This window comes from Mauremys mutica, chromosome 9, assembly GCF_020497125.1.
Source record: "Mauremys mutica isolate MM-2020 ecotype Southern chromosome 9, ASM2049712v1, whole genome shotgun sequence".
Classification (NCBI taxonomy): Eukaryota; Metazoa; Chordata; order Testudines; family Geoemydidae; genus Mauremys; species Mauremys mutica.
The window spans coordinates 54,029,131-54,046,463 of NC_059080.1; the positions used below are offsets into that span (position 1 = coordinate 54,029,131).

The 17,333-nt window shown below is 41.9% G+C and overlaps 1 protein-coding gene across 2 annotated transcripts in view; it reads right to left on the bottom strand.

Annotated features, from left to right (window-relative positions):
* Positions 1–325: 325 nt before the first annotated feature.
* The window catches only part of LOC123377653 (PTTG1 interacting protein), a 30,335-nt gene continuing 13,327 nt past the window's right edge, over positions 326–17,333 (bottom strand). For both annotated transcript variants that reach the window (XM_045030807.1, XM_045030808.1), the window contains exons 2-7: positions 17,196–17,248; positions 11,057–11,165; positions 5,772–5,877; positions 5,568–5,633; positions 4,425–4,471; positions 326–1,963 (exon numbers count right to left, since the gene is read on the bottom strand). In XM_045030807.1, the coding sequence (XP_044886742.1) occupies positions 1,920–1,963; positions 4,425–4,471; positions 5,568–5,633; positions 5,772–5,877; positions 11,057–11,165; positions 17,196–17,248 (425 nt within the window). In that variant the 3' untranslated portion in view covers positions 326–1,919. The remainder of the gene's footprint in view (positions 1,964–4,424; positions 4,472–5,567; positions 5,634–5,771; positions 5,878–11,056; positions 11,166–17,195; positions 17,249–17,333) is intronic.

Below are 17,333 nucleotides of genomic sequence, written 5' to 3' on the forward strand. Positions count from 1 at the left end.
CAACGTCCATAAGGTTTTACACACGATGGATTAGTTTTGAAAGTCTGTTTGAAGTTCAGCTCCAAGGTTTGGCTTTTATGTTGCTCCAGGAGACCAGAAAGCTATAAGAGTGTGACATTACGTTAAAGTGTTTTAAGAAGTCCCCAGCAATATTACAAGATCCAAGATGAACTGTAGTATCATCTCCAGGTTAGTCTTTAGAAGTCTGCAGGGAAAGGGATCCCAAGTTACCATTCTAACAGGCAGAATTTTCAGGGCAGACATGTCTTACTCAAAAAACTTTACACAGTATTATACACAAAAATGGCTCCCCTGGAATACAAAATTGATATTTCAACATTCAAAATGTTTATGACTGGTTTGTATATTGACAGACACTTGGCCCCAACTTGAGAAAATTCTGAGATCATCTGGAATGTAACAATGAAAGTTACCACTATTTGTTTTTGTTTCATGTGCTCAAAACACTAACAAACATTTCAAAAATCAAGCTGCCTCACCTGTTCAGAAGTGTCTCACAGAAAAAAAACAGCAACTGCTTCCAGTTTTCTGCTCTCAATGTTGTCAGTTATTTGATATATTTTGAGTGTTTCATAGAAGACAAACCCATCTCCTATAAGCTGTTTTCATCCCATCTTTCCACTTCTCTATGGCACTTTCAACACATAGATTAGTAATTATTCATAGTACCTTGGCTCAAGCCCTAAGACACCAGGCAACATTCCAGGCTGCTGAGCCTAGGACAATGCAGAACTACCCGAAAAGCTGGCTACTGCACTTACACGTGCAAGGACAGCAGATTATATTAAATGCAAAGCATATAGGCCACAATGCAGCTCAACCAAAAGGCTTCACAGTTGCTTCTGCTGTATGAAAGCCTTTTCATACTTCTGACCGTTTGGTTATTAGAACATTCTTTTAGAGATTATATGCTGCGTCAGCTACAGCATGGGTTTGCCAACACATTATTGAAAACAAATTATACTTTGCACTGAAGCAAAAGTCAGTCAATCAGGCTTAGAGTAATTAAATCAATATCGCTGAAGCTTTACAGTCGTATTTTGATCCATTAGATAAAATTATATAGCATTACATTTAAGTCTTATATTGTTACAAAGTATCAGTCTTGAATTACTTTATTATAGGAGAAGTTATAGAAAGGCACAGAGCAGAGGTAGGATAGACTTTTAAACAAAATGAATTCTGAAAGGAGAATGAGCATCTACTCATTGAGAAGTGCAAATAAGACTAAACTCCCTTCCCCCCTCCTCAGAAGAATTAAAAAAACAACTTACACAAGTTGAAAGAATTGCTGAGTAACACACAACTGTACAGGCACTTCAAGTGACACAGTTAAGGCCTTGAATAAAAGATGACTTCTTAGATCATCATCTACCCTGATATTCTGAATTGCTGCTATACCTTATGTAGGACCAAACTATCCCCTCCCTCCCCGGTCCTGCCCTGCCTTCAGATTTAAAGCTTTACTTTATTTGGTGAAAAGGAGTAGGGCAGAAGGGCAAGACTGGTTCAATGAGCTGTTCTTTGAAGCCATTGCATTACAAAGCATCTGGCAAGTCAGACAACAGAAATAGCAAAGATTTAAAATGGACTCCCAGACAATGCTGCACAGTCTGTTGAGCTGTGTTAGAATGTCTTGAGGTAAAGTCAGGAACTTTCTGGTTCAGTCTCACTGCTTGCAATAGCTCATTGGGATTACAGTAGGCTCTGTCCCAAGATAGCACAAAGCTTTCTACTGAAGCACATGACAGTCTTTGGCAATTTAAGGTTACCGCAGCATCTCAGTAATTTTATTTTTTTGGTGTTTGGAATGTAAAGTCTCTAAGCCTATACTGTAAAGCTCCAGTCAGCAAAGGTAGAGGAGCTTTGGTGTTGCGTGGCACTTCTAGGGAGACCAGTTAGTTTTCGAATTTGGCGTAAGGGTTCTCTTCCTTAAACAAGCCTGAAAAGAAAAAAGCTCCAGTCAGAGTAATACACTTCAGGATTGGAAGGGAGGTGGGGGTGGGAAAAGAGCAAACAAGTTGAGTGCACTCTGATCTTAGAAATAAATCAAGCATTTCTTCACTCAGTACCAAGTCTGCTTTTGGTCATTTATGCAAGCGTTATGACTCAGTACAGTTTCCCTCCCATCTTTAAAGGCTTAGAGCCCCCAAAAGGTATTTAGAAGCCTAACTCCCATTGATTTCAATGGAAATTGGGTGTGTAAATAACTCTGAGCATGACTGTATGGGCTTGATTTTCAAAAGGGACCCAATTATTTGCACTGCAAATGCTATCATTTAGTTATACAATTGTGCTCGCAAATCAGGTAGACATTGAAGTGGTAGCACTTACACCCAAAACAATGGACGCTGCATTTAAGAATTTCTGCCCTGCAAGTCTAACAGAACCCTATTCCATATTAAGATGTTTGTGTAAAGCAGTGGCAAGTTTCTCCTTAAACAAAACAAAAAAGAGAAAGGTCAGTCATGTATAGGCTCTTTCCTCCTTGAAGGATGTTTAAGAAAACAACTGGAAGTCCAAGAATAGGGCCGATCAAAGTGTTTTTTGGTAAAGGTTGGAATTAAAGGAAGAAGTGTGTTCTGAATGAGAGGTCTGGCTAAATGAAAGCTGCAGTAATTCTCCTCACCCCACTTTCCTGAAAGATGCAAAAGGAAAAGCCTGCACACAAGCTCTGCATTGTTTCCTTCCAGCTGTCTATGAAAGGTTGTCACCAGCTCTTAGATAATGTTTTCACCTCTTAGCTCAGCAGCCCCTTCCCAAAGGCTGAGGTCAGGCTGCTGTGCCCCCAAGGCTCCTTTCTCCACAGCAGCCAGCACCAGCTTCCCCCACCATCCCTACTCATAGGAAGACAGAGTGCACAGACCACTGAGTGTAACAGGAGAGAGCTGCTCACATCCTGGAAGCTGTGCACTAGGGCTTTGGACCAGGCCAGAGCACGAAAAACAGCACAGATTTCCTCATGGCAACAGCTACTGGCTAAGCAGAGCCTTCCGGTTCCTCTTCTTCCCCAAAAGCACCAGGCCCAGCATCCCCATCAACTCGTCCCTCATTCCATAAAAGAGAAATGGGGACAGCGGGCAAGAGGACTTTGTAGAAGACAGTTTAAGTCCTCAGATCCACAGAGTTCATCCTCTACAGCAGCCAACATCAGCTACAAGTAAGGGCAAGTCAAGGCCTTCTAGCCTTCTCTCTGTGGCTGCACTAAGAGGGACTCACCCAGGGCCCAGTGGCTTTCCCTGCCCACCACACCCCAGAAGGGCAGCAGCTTGAACATCAGGCTGTGAAGGCAACTCTGACACATGGACTCAAGGTATTTGTTTACTCTGCTGCCATTGGCTTCTGCTCCCTCAACTGCCCAACCTCACTCTCTCAGATTATGGCCCTCACCCTCCTCTCACCCACTCCAGAATCTCTTCCCTCACTTCAGCCCCAAGGAACCCCTCCAAAGAGGGAATAAGGGTTTACAGACACACAGCACAAGAGAATGAAAGATGAGAGCTTGATGTCACCTGCTCCCTTTGGGCCAGGCTGTGAGCCACACTCTCTCACGGGGTACACCGTTACTCACATGAGCATTCTGCCTGGAGTCAATCAGCTGAAATCTCAGTCTCTGCTAAACCCACTGCACACCTAACATAGTGGCCAGAGATGACCACTGAATAAATTCCCCCACATGCAGCCAGTTCCCCAACAGCCCCCAACCTCACTGCACCTGAGGTGATGAATCTGACCCTACAGGATTATTATGGAGTAAGGTGCCACTTCTTGAAGGAAAAAAGTTATCTGGCCCATTGGCTGGACAAGTTGTATCCTTTGGCTTGTATTATTTTTAATCACACATCCTGCCCAGAATCTCAGAGATTCTGCCTCACCTTTGTTTTGGCAGATTTCAGTTAAACCCCAGGAAAGCAGAAAAAGCAACATACAGAACAAGCTGACCTGCATTCCCATCTAACACTGTGGAAGGGCTGTGTCTGAAGTGTTCACTGTAACTGCATTGTTTTCAGTGTCTATTTGTGGCTTTCTGCTGCCTTTATTAAGTTTAAGTGAAATCTCATGAAAAATAATGTTTTGGTTTAATGTAATGAACAGGTGACTATTAAGCTGCATGACTTATTATGCAGTTTCTGCCCCCTTCCTACTCACTCATAGGTCACTCAAACAGGTGGTACTGGGTATCAGACCAAATACAAACTAGACACTATAGCAATTGTTGTGTTCCTCCCTAAAATGCAACTGATCATTTGGTGGTAGGGAAGACAATGGTTGTCTTAGTCTTCCCCACTAGTCATGCAGTCAATGTTTTGTTTATAGCAAGGTATTGTAAGTACTTTAGTGCAATACATGGATTTGAAGAATCACTTGAAAAAGAAAGTCACTTGTGAACTTATGAATTTTACCATATTTTTTCCGGATTTCATCATGTCGAGATTTCATCTCAGCTCTCCTACAAAAAAATTAAATAAGAGACTTTAAAAAAAGTTTAAGCTAATTAAATTATCTGTCTCTTCCTATACTTTTTCCTCCAAAGTACCCGTTTCTGGAGCCAACATACATAGGGTTAGACGGTTACCAGTCTGCATACAGATTGTGTTTCCCTGCCCCCAAAAGGCCTTCATGAGGAAAAAAAAGCATCAAATGCAGCAACCTGGACTCAAGAGGAAACCTATCAGAAATAGTTACAGTACAAACAACAGATTATAAAAAACTGTTAAAGGAACTAAGTATGCAGTGTTGTTGCAGCCACTGGTCCCAGGAATTAGGAAGACAAGGTGGGTGAGGTAGTATCTTTTACAGAATCAATTTCTGTTTGAGAGACAGATCTGTGTAAGCTCAAAAGCTTCTGTCTCACAAACAGAAATTGGTCCAATAAAAGATTACCTTACCTACCTTGTCTCTCTAAAAGGAATTAACAGTTTTACGTTTTAATGAGTTAGCATGTCAAGTCAATGTTTTCAAATCTTCCCAAGTTTATGTATCTTGACAACATCCTTTTAATTTAACGAGTTCAACCAGTCACCTATGGAAACAATGTAATATCATCAAGCATCTCTGGAGACTACTAAGATTAAAGCATTAGCCAAAAGAACAGGGCCTCATTAATGAAATTTACACACACAATACATAGAATTTTTCTAATCCAGTTGCACAGATTGCTGGTTGGAAGTAAAGTCATACGTCCCTTTGAGACCTGGCACTGGGAAGCATTTTTAGGTTCTCCAATGGCTAAGTACTCCCACTGCTCTCACCAAAGGAGCCCCTCATCTTATACCCGTGGGGATGTTGAGATTGAGTCTGGATGGGGATACCTAGGACTGTATATGTGATTGTACATTTAAATTACCAACTACCCCATGTTATTAGGAGACCGGTAAATATACAGTAGATTAATATTTTACAATTTGAGCAAGACTGAACTATAGCATCCCATTTCTCCAATATCAAGACAGAGGTGTGATTGATCTGTTTACAGAAAGTTATTTGAAGCAGAAGATGATCCATTTCTGCCTTCCCCATCCCATTACCTCACATTGGGTACTCACCTCTCTTCTTGCCGTACTCTCCTCTGTTCCCTCTCTCTGGCAGCTTTTTCATCCTCTTTGTCTGGCCTGACAGGAATAATAAAGACTGTCTTAAACAACCATCAACAGGCTTTGTTTGGCATTCACCAGGGTTTGGGCATCTAATTAAGTTTTGTAACTTTCTAAAAGTGCTGTACAGTAGGGATTAGACTTTCAGATACTTGCTTTTTGCTCTTCTTTTTTCTGCAACAGCAGTAGCAGCAGATGCAGAGAGCAACAAGGACCACTCCTCCTACCACAGACATTGTGATGATCAAGGCTTCAAAGTTCACTGAGAGTCAAACAAAACATTTATAAGTACAAACGCGTAGGAAGATGTTAAGAAAGTGAATTACAATCTTGAGGCCTTTGAGTTATGACACAGAAGCCATTGTTTTCTGGAAGCTTAGTTGTGTTTAAAAATCAGAAATATTAGCTTGACCCAATTATTTCAATTTTTTTGTTTGTTTTTTCTTGTAGAAAGCAGTACAGATATTATAGTCAACTACAATCATCCCAAGCTGGAAGACTACCAGAGTACAGGGATGTTATACAATTAACTGATGCATAACTTAGGGTTGCCAACCCTCCAGGATTGTCCTGGCATCTCCAGGAATTAAAAGATTAATCTTTAGTTAAAGATTATATCATCCAACGAAACCTCCAGGAATATGGCCAACCAAAAACTGGCAACCCTAGCATAACTGTACACTGTAGATACTAGCTATTACTGCACCTATCAAGAACTTGCAAGGACACCAATGTGTTCTGAGATGTCAGACAATGGTTCCTGTGGAAATAATTACCAGCTAGTTGGTATGCTTGTAGGGTGAGGCAATTTAAATATAACTTGATATCAAAGTAATTGATGTTGCTATAACCTACTTGAAAAATTGCAATAGCACAAATTTCAAAGTTAGAATTTATAGCTAAATTATAAAAGCAGTTTTAAACAGTCTTATTTCAGTCATACTACTGGTAGGGTGTCTTATTTAAGACATTCTGTAAGCAGACAACAAAACATCAACACTGAAACGGTTTTATTCATAACCTCTTACAAATCCAAAATGGCCTGATAACTCACTATAGACCATTACCACTTCAATAAGAACACGACCAGAAATGGAGGAACCTTGACTCGCAGTTCAATTACTGCAGGTAGAAACCCACTTGCAGAATAACTTCCCGGACAAGTTCAAGAGTAAGTGTTGATTCCTCTGTTGGTGTAAACCACCACCCTCTGTGGCTAGCACTGTTACCAACTCTTGAGCTGAGATAGAACCCCCTCCCCCGCATACAGATTTAATTTCTCAGAACTACAATTAATAGAGCCACTCTCCATTTTCCTGAAGGTGGTAATATAGATTGCTATTCTTGGAGAGGCAAGGAGGAAGGGAGAGGGGGGCAATTCAAAAGAAAAGAAAGGCAAAGATTTCAAGTTTTGCCCACCAATCACCATCACCTAACAGGGCTGGAAATCTCAGGAATTTAACCAACCCCTTCAAAAACCAAGGAAGTCACTTTGTCCCCCTCCCAGTTTGGATTTCTCATCTCCTCTGCACCCCTATTTCTGCTATCCTTTCTCCCCACACCCGTCTAGTCACTGCCCACATCCTGTTTTTTCGACAAGGCCTCTAATCTCCCATTTCCTCACCTTTCTCCTACTACAGTCATCACATAGCAGCAATAGCAAACTGGCTATGGAAGACTGCAGGTGTTCCCTTCACTTGTCAGTCAATGTTAATCCTGCAGTTGGCCAGTGTCAAGATTTCTTCCCCACTCTGAACTCTTGGGTACAGATGTAGGGACCTGCATGAGAACCTCTAAGCTTAATTACCAGCTTAGATCTGGTTTTACTGCCACCACCCAAATCCTTTAAGAGTTATTTGGGAAACTCAGTCTGGGGGGAAGGTAGACAATCTCCCTCCCAGTAGCCTTGAGAGACTTCTCCACCAAGTTCCTGGTGAACACAGATCCAAACCCTTGAATCTTAAAACAAGGAGAAATTAACCATTCCTCCTCCTTTTCCCCCACCAGTTCCTGGTCAGTGCAGCTCCAACCCCCTTGGATCTTAAATCAAGAAAAAAATCAATCAGGTTCTTAATTATAAGCCCTCTTTTTAAAGAAAGAAAGGTAAAAGTCATCTCTGTAAAATCAGGATGGAAAATAACTTTACAGGGTAATCAGATTCATAGAGCCCAGAGGAACCCCCTCTAGCCTTAGGTTCAAAGTTACAGCAAACAGAGGTAAATCCTCTTAGCAAAAGGAACATTTACAAGTTGAGAAAACAAAGATAAAACTAGCACGCCTTGCCTGGCTGTTACTTACAAGTTTGAAATATGAGAGACTGGTTCAGAAAGATTTGGAGAGCATGGATTGATGTCCAGTCCCTCTTAGTCCCAAGAGCGAACAACCCCAAAACAAAGAGCACACAAATAAAAGCCTTCCCCCCACCAAGATTTGAAAGTATCTTGTCCCCTTATTAGTTCTTTGGGTCAGGTGTCAGCCAGGTTACAGGTTCTTAACCCTTTACAGGTAAAAAGATTTTGGTGTCTCTGGCCAGGAGGGATTTTATTGTACACAGGAGGGCTGTTCCCTTCCCTTTATAGTTATGACAGCCAGGAAGTGGGAAGACCCTCCTCACTTCCGCACGGAGCATTTATCAATTCACATCAGCTAACTTTCAGGCTAAATAAATGGTCATAGCAGCAAACTTTCCAGTTTCCAAACTTTCTAGCAGCAAAGAAAGATTTTTTTTCCCCCTTTCAGTCCTGATTTGCATGCACTCCTTTAGTCAGCCTACAGAGTCCTTTTGAGATAATGCCTAGCCAGATCTGCTTGAACAGTTGCATTTGGGTGGTGGGGTCTTCCACAAATGGAAGTAGCAGGTCTCGAGGAATTAATTGGTTCTGGTTGCAAGAAAGATTTTCCAGATCTCTATCATCCTGTCAGCTGCTCAAGGCAAATATACCTAGCTGGAAAGCTCAGACTAATTGTTTAGATATGGTTTTTAGAAACTGGAATTTCATCAGCAGACTAAATCATTTAATGCAGAGGTTCTCAACTTTTCTCTTTCTGAGTCTCTCCCAAACATGCTAAAAAAAAACAACTCTATGGGCCACCTGTGCCACAACTGGTTTTCTGCTTATAAAAGCCAGGGCTGGCATTAAGGGCAAGCAGAGCAATTGCCACAGGGCCCCCCATGAAGCGGTTGCTCAGGCTTTGGCTTCAGCCCCCAGTGGCAGGGCTCAGGGCCACGGGCTTCAGCTCCATGCAGTGGGGCTACAGCTTTCTGCCCTAGGGCCCAGTGAGTCCAACACTGGCCCTGATTGGCAGACCACCTGAAACCTGTTCAAGGGCCCCCTGGAGGCCCCAGACCACTGGTTGAGAACCACTGATTTCATGTTTCAATTAAATATCCCTCAAGATGAATTTAGCAGAAATATCCTTTTATTTTTTCTTCAGGCTAATTTCTTACTGATAGTCTTCCCAAGAACTCTGGACAATGCCATTTCAGAGATGGGCCAAGGAGACAGCATACCACAAGCTGGCATTGAGCTCCAACATGTAAGCCCAGGTCCATTCTCTCACCTTTAAGTGTATTACCTAAAACAGGAGTAGATTTCAGTGGCAGAGCTTTTGGACCTAGCTGAAATTGAAACACCTGCATGAAATTCACCCCTGCTCAGAACTCCTCAAAAGTTAGTATCAGTCACTGTTTGCCAGGCTCTGCCCTCATCCCCTTTTATTATACCCTCAAAGTCTGTAAGCCAGTGCTCGAGATATTATGGTTGTGATTCCATATCTGTATCAGGCAGAAAAGAGTCAATTTGCCTTCATTTTTCCACTCTATGCTGTAAGGTTTTACTGTTTAAATATCCCCCATCAGGAGTAAATGGAATTGGATGTATCACACCTACTCTGAAACTGCCAAAGATCAGAGCTGTACAAATCAGACTCAGGAAAGGACACAATGTTTTGTCCCCTAATGCAAGTGATTAGAAGGTAGGGAACAGTCCTTGGAGAACACCCTGTTAGAATTTAGGAATATTGTGTGTACATTTCTTTATTAGGATTCCCCGTATGCTTAGCATTTTAGTCATGGCCAAGACAGACCCCTCCCACGAGGCTGTGACAACAGAAACCATTACACAACAAATGAGCACTATGTTCTAAAGGAGCAAACAACATCTAACAAGGCACTTCAGTTCCTTCAAGGAAATTTAATGCAACAGCAAATAGCTCGTTATGTAACCACTACTAAAACATTAATAAAGTCAAAGGCTTATAAGACAAGAGACTAAGAGAGCAAACCTAGATCATCCACATTTGGGTTCACTGGGCAATGCATCTTTGTCTTTCTCCTCTAGTCTGCTGCGTGTGTGTAACTTCATTTATAGACTCAAAGCCAGAAGGGACTATTATGATCATCTAGTCTGCCCAGCATAGCACAGGCCAGAGACTTTCACTCCATAATACCTTCATCTAACTCAATAGATAGTTGAACTAGAACATCTTTTAGACAGCTATCCAGGCTCATTTTAAAGAATGAATTCTGCTATGACCTTTAATGAAGAGATCCCTACCATATACTATGAGACAAAAGGGAGGAAAAGCCACTCTTAAAGCTTGTACAGCTCCAAATACCTGCAGATGTGCCACATCATTCCCTTGGTTAAACAGTCCAGCCCAGTGCATAGAGAAGGAAGAAGGGCCTGCACCCACAGGAACGGGAGGCTGAAATCCTGTGAATCCCATATCAGACATGTATAGTGGTTCAAGTAATCTCTTTTATTGGACCAACTTCTGTTGGTGAAAGAGAACTTGTTCTAGAATACAGTCTTGTTCAGCCACAAGTTACTGGGCTAAATGGGCAATCACAAAGTGACGTTCTATGACTAGTGCTATACAGGAGGTCAAACCAGATACCAGTAAATGTCTTTTTTTTTTTTTAAAGCCAGAAAAGTATGAATGGTGACATACCATCCATCTTGCAATATTAGCTGTATATCACTTTTCTGCTCTTCACCATGCAAGAGGACAATGTGGCCCCTGTTCCCAGATTCTAGCCTGTGGACCACCAGTAGTATAGCAAGCATTGGCTGATGTTCTACAGAGACCTGGTTCGTCTCGTTTCTAGCCCCTAAACCACGTGAAGACGCTACTATCACATTAAAGGCTTTCCAAATACTACTTTTCTATGTAGGTAGGTAGTCACAAGAGTTATTCTATTGACAGCAGAAAAGGAGGTGGTCCAGAAGACAGTGCATTAAGATGTGGTATTTGAGAACGCTTGATATAGCTAGGATCTCTGTTAAAACATAGTGGCATCACACTAGAGAAACCTGGGGGAAAGTTCCTTCTCTTACATCTCGTGTAACAAGCAACAAAGGCTGTTGAATTGATAAGGTGTCACCCATTTTTAATTACTGTACATTTTCCACAAAATCACTGAAGTAAAATCCACTTACCCCAGCAGACTCCCCAGCGTGCAGAACTCAACTCACAGAGAGAGCGAGGAGGGAAAAGGTTTTTAACTGGATAATCCATGCATTTCTTGTTGCTGCTGCACCAGAGACACTGAAAGAGAAGCAAAGCAAGTGAGATGGAAGTGCAAGATTATCTGAGTGCAATGATACTATTAGGTAGCAAAGGCTATTCAAGCTAAGAGCATTGTAAAGAGTCAGGCAAGTTTACAAACTACAATGGATGACATGCCTTACAATATTCCAATATATTCAAAGGCACAGGGCTGATGAGAGTAATCTGTATTTGACTACAGATAGTTAAGGTGATTGCTATGGTTAAGTGTTAGGTTACATTGTGCTGTGGATATACAGAATAGCAGATTCCTGAGGCATGGTGAAAGCTCAATATCTGCACTTTTGAAAAAGAAGAAGTTTGCAAGTCGTGAATGTCATGCTTTGCTGCTGCTGTTTGTTGGTATGAAAGTGTGCCTCAACTAAGGCTGTCCAGAAACAAGTGTTGTAAATAGCTATGGGTTTATAATAGTTACGGTACATTTTTGTAAGATAAAAGGCTAAAATATGCTTCCTATATGAATGTTGTTGAATAAACAACAGAGGAAACTTTGTAAACAAATGGAAATGTCACTCTAAAGCCTGGTCTACACTAGGCGTTTAAATCGGTTTTAGGAGCGTAAAACCGATTTAACGCCCAACCCGTCCACACCAAGAGGCCCTTAATATCGATATAAAGGGCTCTTTAAACCGGTTTCTGTACTCCTCCCTAACGAGAGGAGTAGCGCCAATATCGGTATTAACATATCGGATTAGGGTTAGTGTGGCCGCTGATCGACGGTATTGGCCTCCGGGAGCTATCCCACAGTGCACCACTGACCGCTCTGGACTGCAATCTGAACTCGGATGCAGTGGTCAGGTAGACAGGAAAAGCCCCGCGAACTTTTGAATATTTCCTGTTTGCCTAGCGTGGAGCTCCGATCAGCACGGGTGGCGATGCAGTCCGAAATCAAAATAAAAAAAGAGCTCCAGCATGGACCATGCGGACGTGATCGCTGTAAGGGCAGGCAAATCCGTTCTATCAGCGCTCCGTTATAGAAGATGAAATTCAGAATCATTTTTTAAAATTCTCCAGACAGAACCCGGAAGTTCCAAGGGGCGGGGGAGGCTGCGGGAACTATGGGATAGCTAGGGAATAGCTACCCACAGTGCAACGCTCCAGAAACCGACGCTAGCCTCGGACCGCGGACGCACACCACCGAATTAATGTGCTTAGTGTGGCCGCACGCACTCGATTTTATAAAATCTGTTTTACAAAACCGGTTTATGCAAATTCGGAATAGTCCCGTAGTGTAGACGTACCCTTAGTTTGGCAAGTCAACTTTTAATATGTAACATTTGTACTTTTCATCCCAAAGCAAATACAAGTGAAAGTGAGCCACTGATTTTCATACCAAACATAAGGGTGTTACAAAGCATTTTCCCTGGAGCCTATGGTGAATGTTATCATTAGAAGCCTTAAAATACAAATAATCACAGTCAACAGTAGACAGGTAATGCAAAGGCTTTCTGGACTACAAGGCTAAATAGTTTCATGAGCAAAGCATGCAAAAACTTGTACAGAACCAGGGAAATGAGAAAGGTTAGTGTCCATCCTAGCTAATTTTTCTTTGATCAGATTCAGTGTCTTCACATACAGTACTTCCCCTCAACTATCAGAGGATTAGGGGGAAGTAGTTCTTGAATTTTCTGTGCCAGGACCTGTAGAGCTCTTTGAAGCAGAAGTTTGTGGGAGTTGCTGTTGGAGATGTTGAAGCAAAGTGGAAGATTTACAAGTTGTTTTTTAAAAGGACAGAGGCCTCAGGGTTGCTCACACTACCTCATAAAATAGGAGCCATATGCTCAGGATTACTGCAGCAGCAGCAGCAGCTCCACACAAGAAAGGAATCAGGACTATGGGACAGAGCAATCATGGTACAGTGAACAAAGAGCACGCAGCAATGCATTCAGAAACCTGGAGATTAAGTAATGGGCTGTAATACTGGCCTAATTTTGGTTGTTGGGTTTAGTATGTGGGTGCTGGTGGTTTGTGCTATACATTAAGTCAGGACTATCAGATCATTTAGTCTTTCTGGCTTTAAACTCAATGACTAAGTGCTCCTTATTTATCTACCGCTTTGGGGGATTCTGTTAAGTAAGATGTGCACATACCTAGAGTAACTGTGTGATCTTAGTATAACATACATCTTCCCTTCCCCTGCATCCTTTACCCACCATTGTTGCATCTTGTCTTGTATTTAGATGAGCACTTTGGCAAAGGAACTTGCCTTTTTTGTTTGTTGAGGTGAAGTCCTAGTGTGCTGGGTTCTTAACATTTATAGTGCAAGATAGACCAAATGAGCCAATGCAGCTGTGCCACCTATGCTTCTGGCCTATGGTAGTACTAGTATACCAGCAAAAACAACTATAGGACTTGGTCTGAGATAATGTGGTTATGCTGGTAGTTTGAACTCTCATGAAACAGGAAGCATGTGAGTGGACAGTGTTTTACAGGTGCTTTGGGGAGGGAAGGGGGATGTATGACTGTCCTCTTTTCCCCTGGCCCCAATGGGGGAAACAGCTCTGAAGAGTGACTAAAAGTGGCATCATGGAGTTCCATGTTTTCTGCAGTGTAGACAAGGCCTAAAATGACAGTTTCAAAGACATCTGGAGCTGTAGCATAGCCAGATCCTTGTCTGACAAACTTTTTTTAGAACCAGTTCAGTTAAACCTTTAACTGAAGGTAGAATTTAACCCTACAACTGGAACTTGAACAAGTTTGTTGACATTAAGACCAAGGTTTGAAAAGTTTCCTCAGTACCACTCACACCAGTACCTCCACCACCTCTACCCAAGATTACACTTATTTATACTGTTTGATGGGGGAAATGGAAGATATGGGAATCAAGTCTGTCCTGCCATCAACCTATCAAATCTAACCCAGATGTCATTCCAAAACACCCAGTTAGTAAATTCTGGGCACCAACTGGTATATCCTCATATAGGAGCTAGCCAGTTGTACAATGCTTTCATAACTCCCCCTTGTAGAGAAAAAAAATACTGTGTTCAAGATAATTAACTATCATGTGTTCATGTTCAGTCTTACGATCCTAGAACAATGGGCAATACAGTTAAAGACTTGAGCACTCACAAGACTATCATCTGATTTGTGGCTGCTATGAGAAGTGTATCACATGAGGAGTTTAAGGAGAAGCTTATCAAAGATTTGATTACTAATATCAGGAAATACTCAGGTACAGTGATGCAGGTTAGAATTACTGACCTCTCATACACCAGATAAAATGAAGGCTTTCTTGCTTTACCAGATATAATTAGTAATGAAAATTGATCGTAGAGCTGCATCAGGACTGGACTGTGACAGCAGAGTGAATTTTTCCAGCAGTTAACTGCATTGTAAAGAAGCTCTAAAGCTGATTTCCAGTGTAATCTAGAGGAATTGATTTTTATTGTTTTTTTATGCAATGCAAGTATCAGCATTGTTATACCCAGTATTATCCTAAACCTCTTGGGATATAGTATTTTGAGGTTGATTTCCCACAATATCCTCAGCTGAGAAGCTGGGTTACATCAGAGATGCAGTTTATTAGGCAGAGCATGAGGAACAACTGACCCATAACATTGGGGGGGGGGGTCGTCTCGTCATTACTGTTTCAGTGACCTCTTAGGGTCTGTCTACAGTGCAACTGGGAGGCATGACGGCAGCACGTGTAGGCATACTTCCCTAGCTTCGATCGAGCTAGCTTGCTAAAAATAGCAGTGAAGTCACAGCAGAACAGGTGGTGGTGTGGGCTAGTCACCTGACCACCCAAATATATAATCAGGGTCACAGGTGGGCTTGTGTCTAGTCTAAGCCACTGTAGTGAATTAGCCTGATGAAACCTAGGATGGGTACACCTACAGGTGCTCTCATCACATCTCCTGACTGCAGTGTAGCCAGACCCTTAGCTGTTCATAAAGGAAGCACAACTCCTTCCAGAAAGAGGTAAAGGATTTAAATTCATCATATGATATTATATTCTTCAGAACATGGAAGCCACAGGATGGCAGAGTATTTCTGGTAAATCTCTAATCCAGAGGTGGGGTTTAGAATAGTCTGCCTTTCATGAATGCCAGGGGCAAAACCCCAGAAGCAACTAGACGTTTTTCTTAAAAGAAATTCAACATAATTGTCTCCCAGAGCACAGCTGAGTGGAACCTATATATGCTGACCCAGTCATGTGCTGGGGTATTAACCTTTGTCACCTGGAGGTCAGGTGACTGGAGCCCGGAAATAGAATTGAGTTTCTTCCTATCACTCCTCTGTCACCCCTTTATCAGAGTTCTCCTCTTCTGGTGGGGGACTTTCCCTCTGTTTCCATCAAGTTACCTTAAGTCAACTAAAATTCATACTGGGCAAAACATGCTACATGTTGCACACAACAAGGACTCTTCAGAGGTGTGACAAGCTTTCAAAAGCAACTGAAGATGTTGGAAGGACTTCACAGGCTAGGGACACTACTGTTGCAGTCTAAATAGAAGTCTGGCTTGATTTAACTAAATAACCAGAGCCACACAAAAACAAAGCCAAGACAGTGCAAAGAAGCCATGGTACTTTTCCATTATCTCCACTGATGCCACAAAGTTCTAGGCTAAATCTATATTATGGAAGAAACAGAAACAGGGCTGATATAATAAGGAGTTCAGGATTACAATCTAAAAGGATTAACAGATCTAGATTTCTATTCCTATTCAAAGTTTGTAAAAAAGGTTATGTCAGTTTATTGGATCAAAAAAAGAGAAGATTGTGTAAGTAGTGAAAGACATAATAGCTTTGAATTCAAAGCTATCCTTTTTATAAGACCTACAATTCCTGCATAGCCAGCTCAGCATCAATTGAGCTTATTGTGAATCCATAGTTTTCGCTTGGTTGGAACTTTGTAACAGACTAGATGCTGGGGGGGGTGGGGGGGAGAGGAAAATCAAGCATTAGAGTTTCAAGAGAAGATACAAGAGAGCGGAAGGCCCAGTTAGATTAAGGACTCAACTGTATTCTACTCAGAAATGTCCCAAATGGAAAGCTTGCAATGTGCCTTTCTAGACAGGAGGAATAAACTTGTTTTTATGTTTACTGTTTCATTTCATAGAACACTGGAGGCTCTCTCAATTTCTCACTTTCCCCCAGTTAGGGAAGGTTACAACTCTGAACTTGCAGCTCAGAACTGACTGATATAAGGGACAACTTCATACCTATAAATGTATGGTTTTCCCTAGCCTTTTCCCTTAGTGCCACTAAGTTTCACCTATTTGCACCAACATCCACCTTCATTGGATGAGCAGGTACAAATTCAGAGGCATGTTAACTCTGAGTTTCTCAACAAGCCAATTTAAAAAATCAGAGCCCTGACAGTAGGCAGTTAAGAGTAAAACCCACAATGTCATTAGAAGTCATTTCAGGCGGAGGTCATCAAGGCCCACTGTCACTTTTAGGCCTTCCACAATCTTGTAAGGTTTGCTTCAGTAAGACTACCTCTATACTTAAATTAAAGAGCCAAAACTTTGGATTCTTCCTACCTTTAGAGCCAAACCTCCAAAACGGAGGTGTTTGATAACTTCCCCTACCCCCATCTGAATTTCACTTGGGTCTAGGAGAGCTAGAGGAGATACTCGATTTCCAGCATATCCTCAGATTGAGAGACCAGATCACAACAATTCACTCAGTCCACTGGAGAAGTGAGGCAGTTTAGCCAGCACCCACACAGTGGCAAAAGGAAAAGCAGGACTCCAAACAGTCCCCCAAAATACTGGAGGGGAGCAGCAGGTCATCCAAACAAGGCATGTGGCAGAGATCATCAGAACCTGGAGGGGAAGACCTTTCCAAAGATTTGGATTCAACATTTAAAAACCAAACCAAACCACCACCACAGGTGCTTAGCACTTGCAGCTCCCTTGCAGCTCCTAAAGTGGCTGCTCCCCACTTTAAAATGCCAAGACAGATTTTTTTCAGATGCTTCACAAAACTCTGAACCTTTGGCAGGTTGAAACAGCAAGTTCACTTACATAAAAGAAGGAGATATGTTTTTCTACTACTTACTGAGACATTTTTCAGGCACTCTTCACAAGTTTTGTTTGTATATTGAAGACAAGCTGTGGAGAGGAAAAAGAGCCACATCAGTATTTAGCTGGGCCCATACAAACAACATTTTGAAAATAAACAATGCATGAACATTTA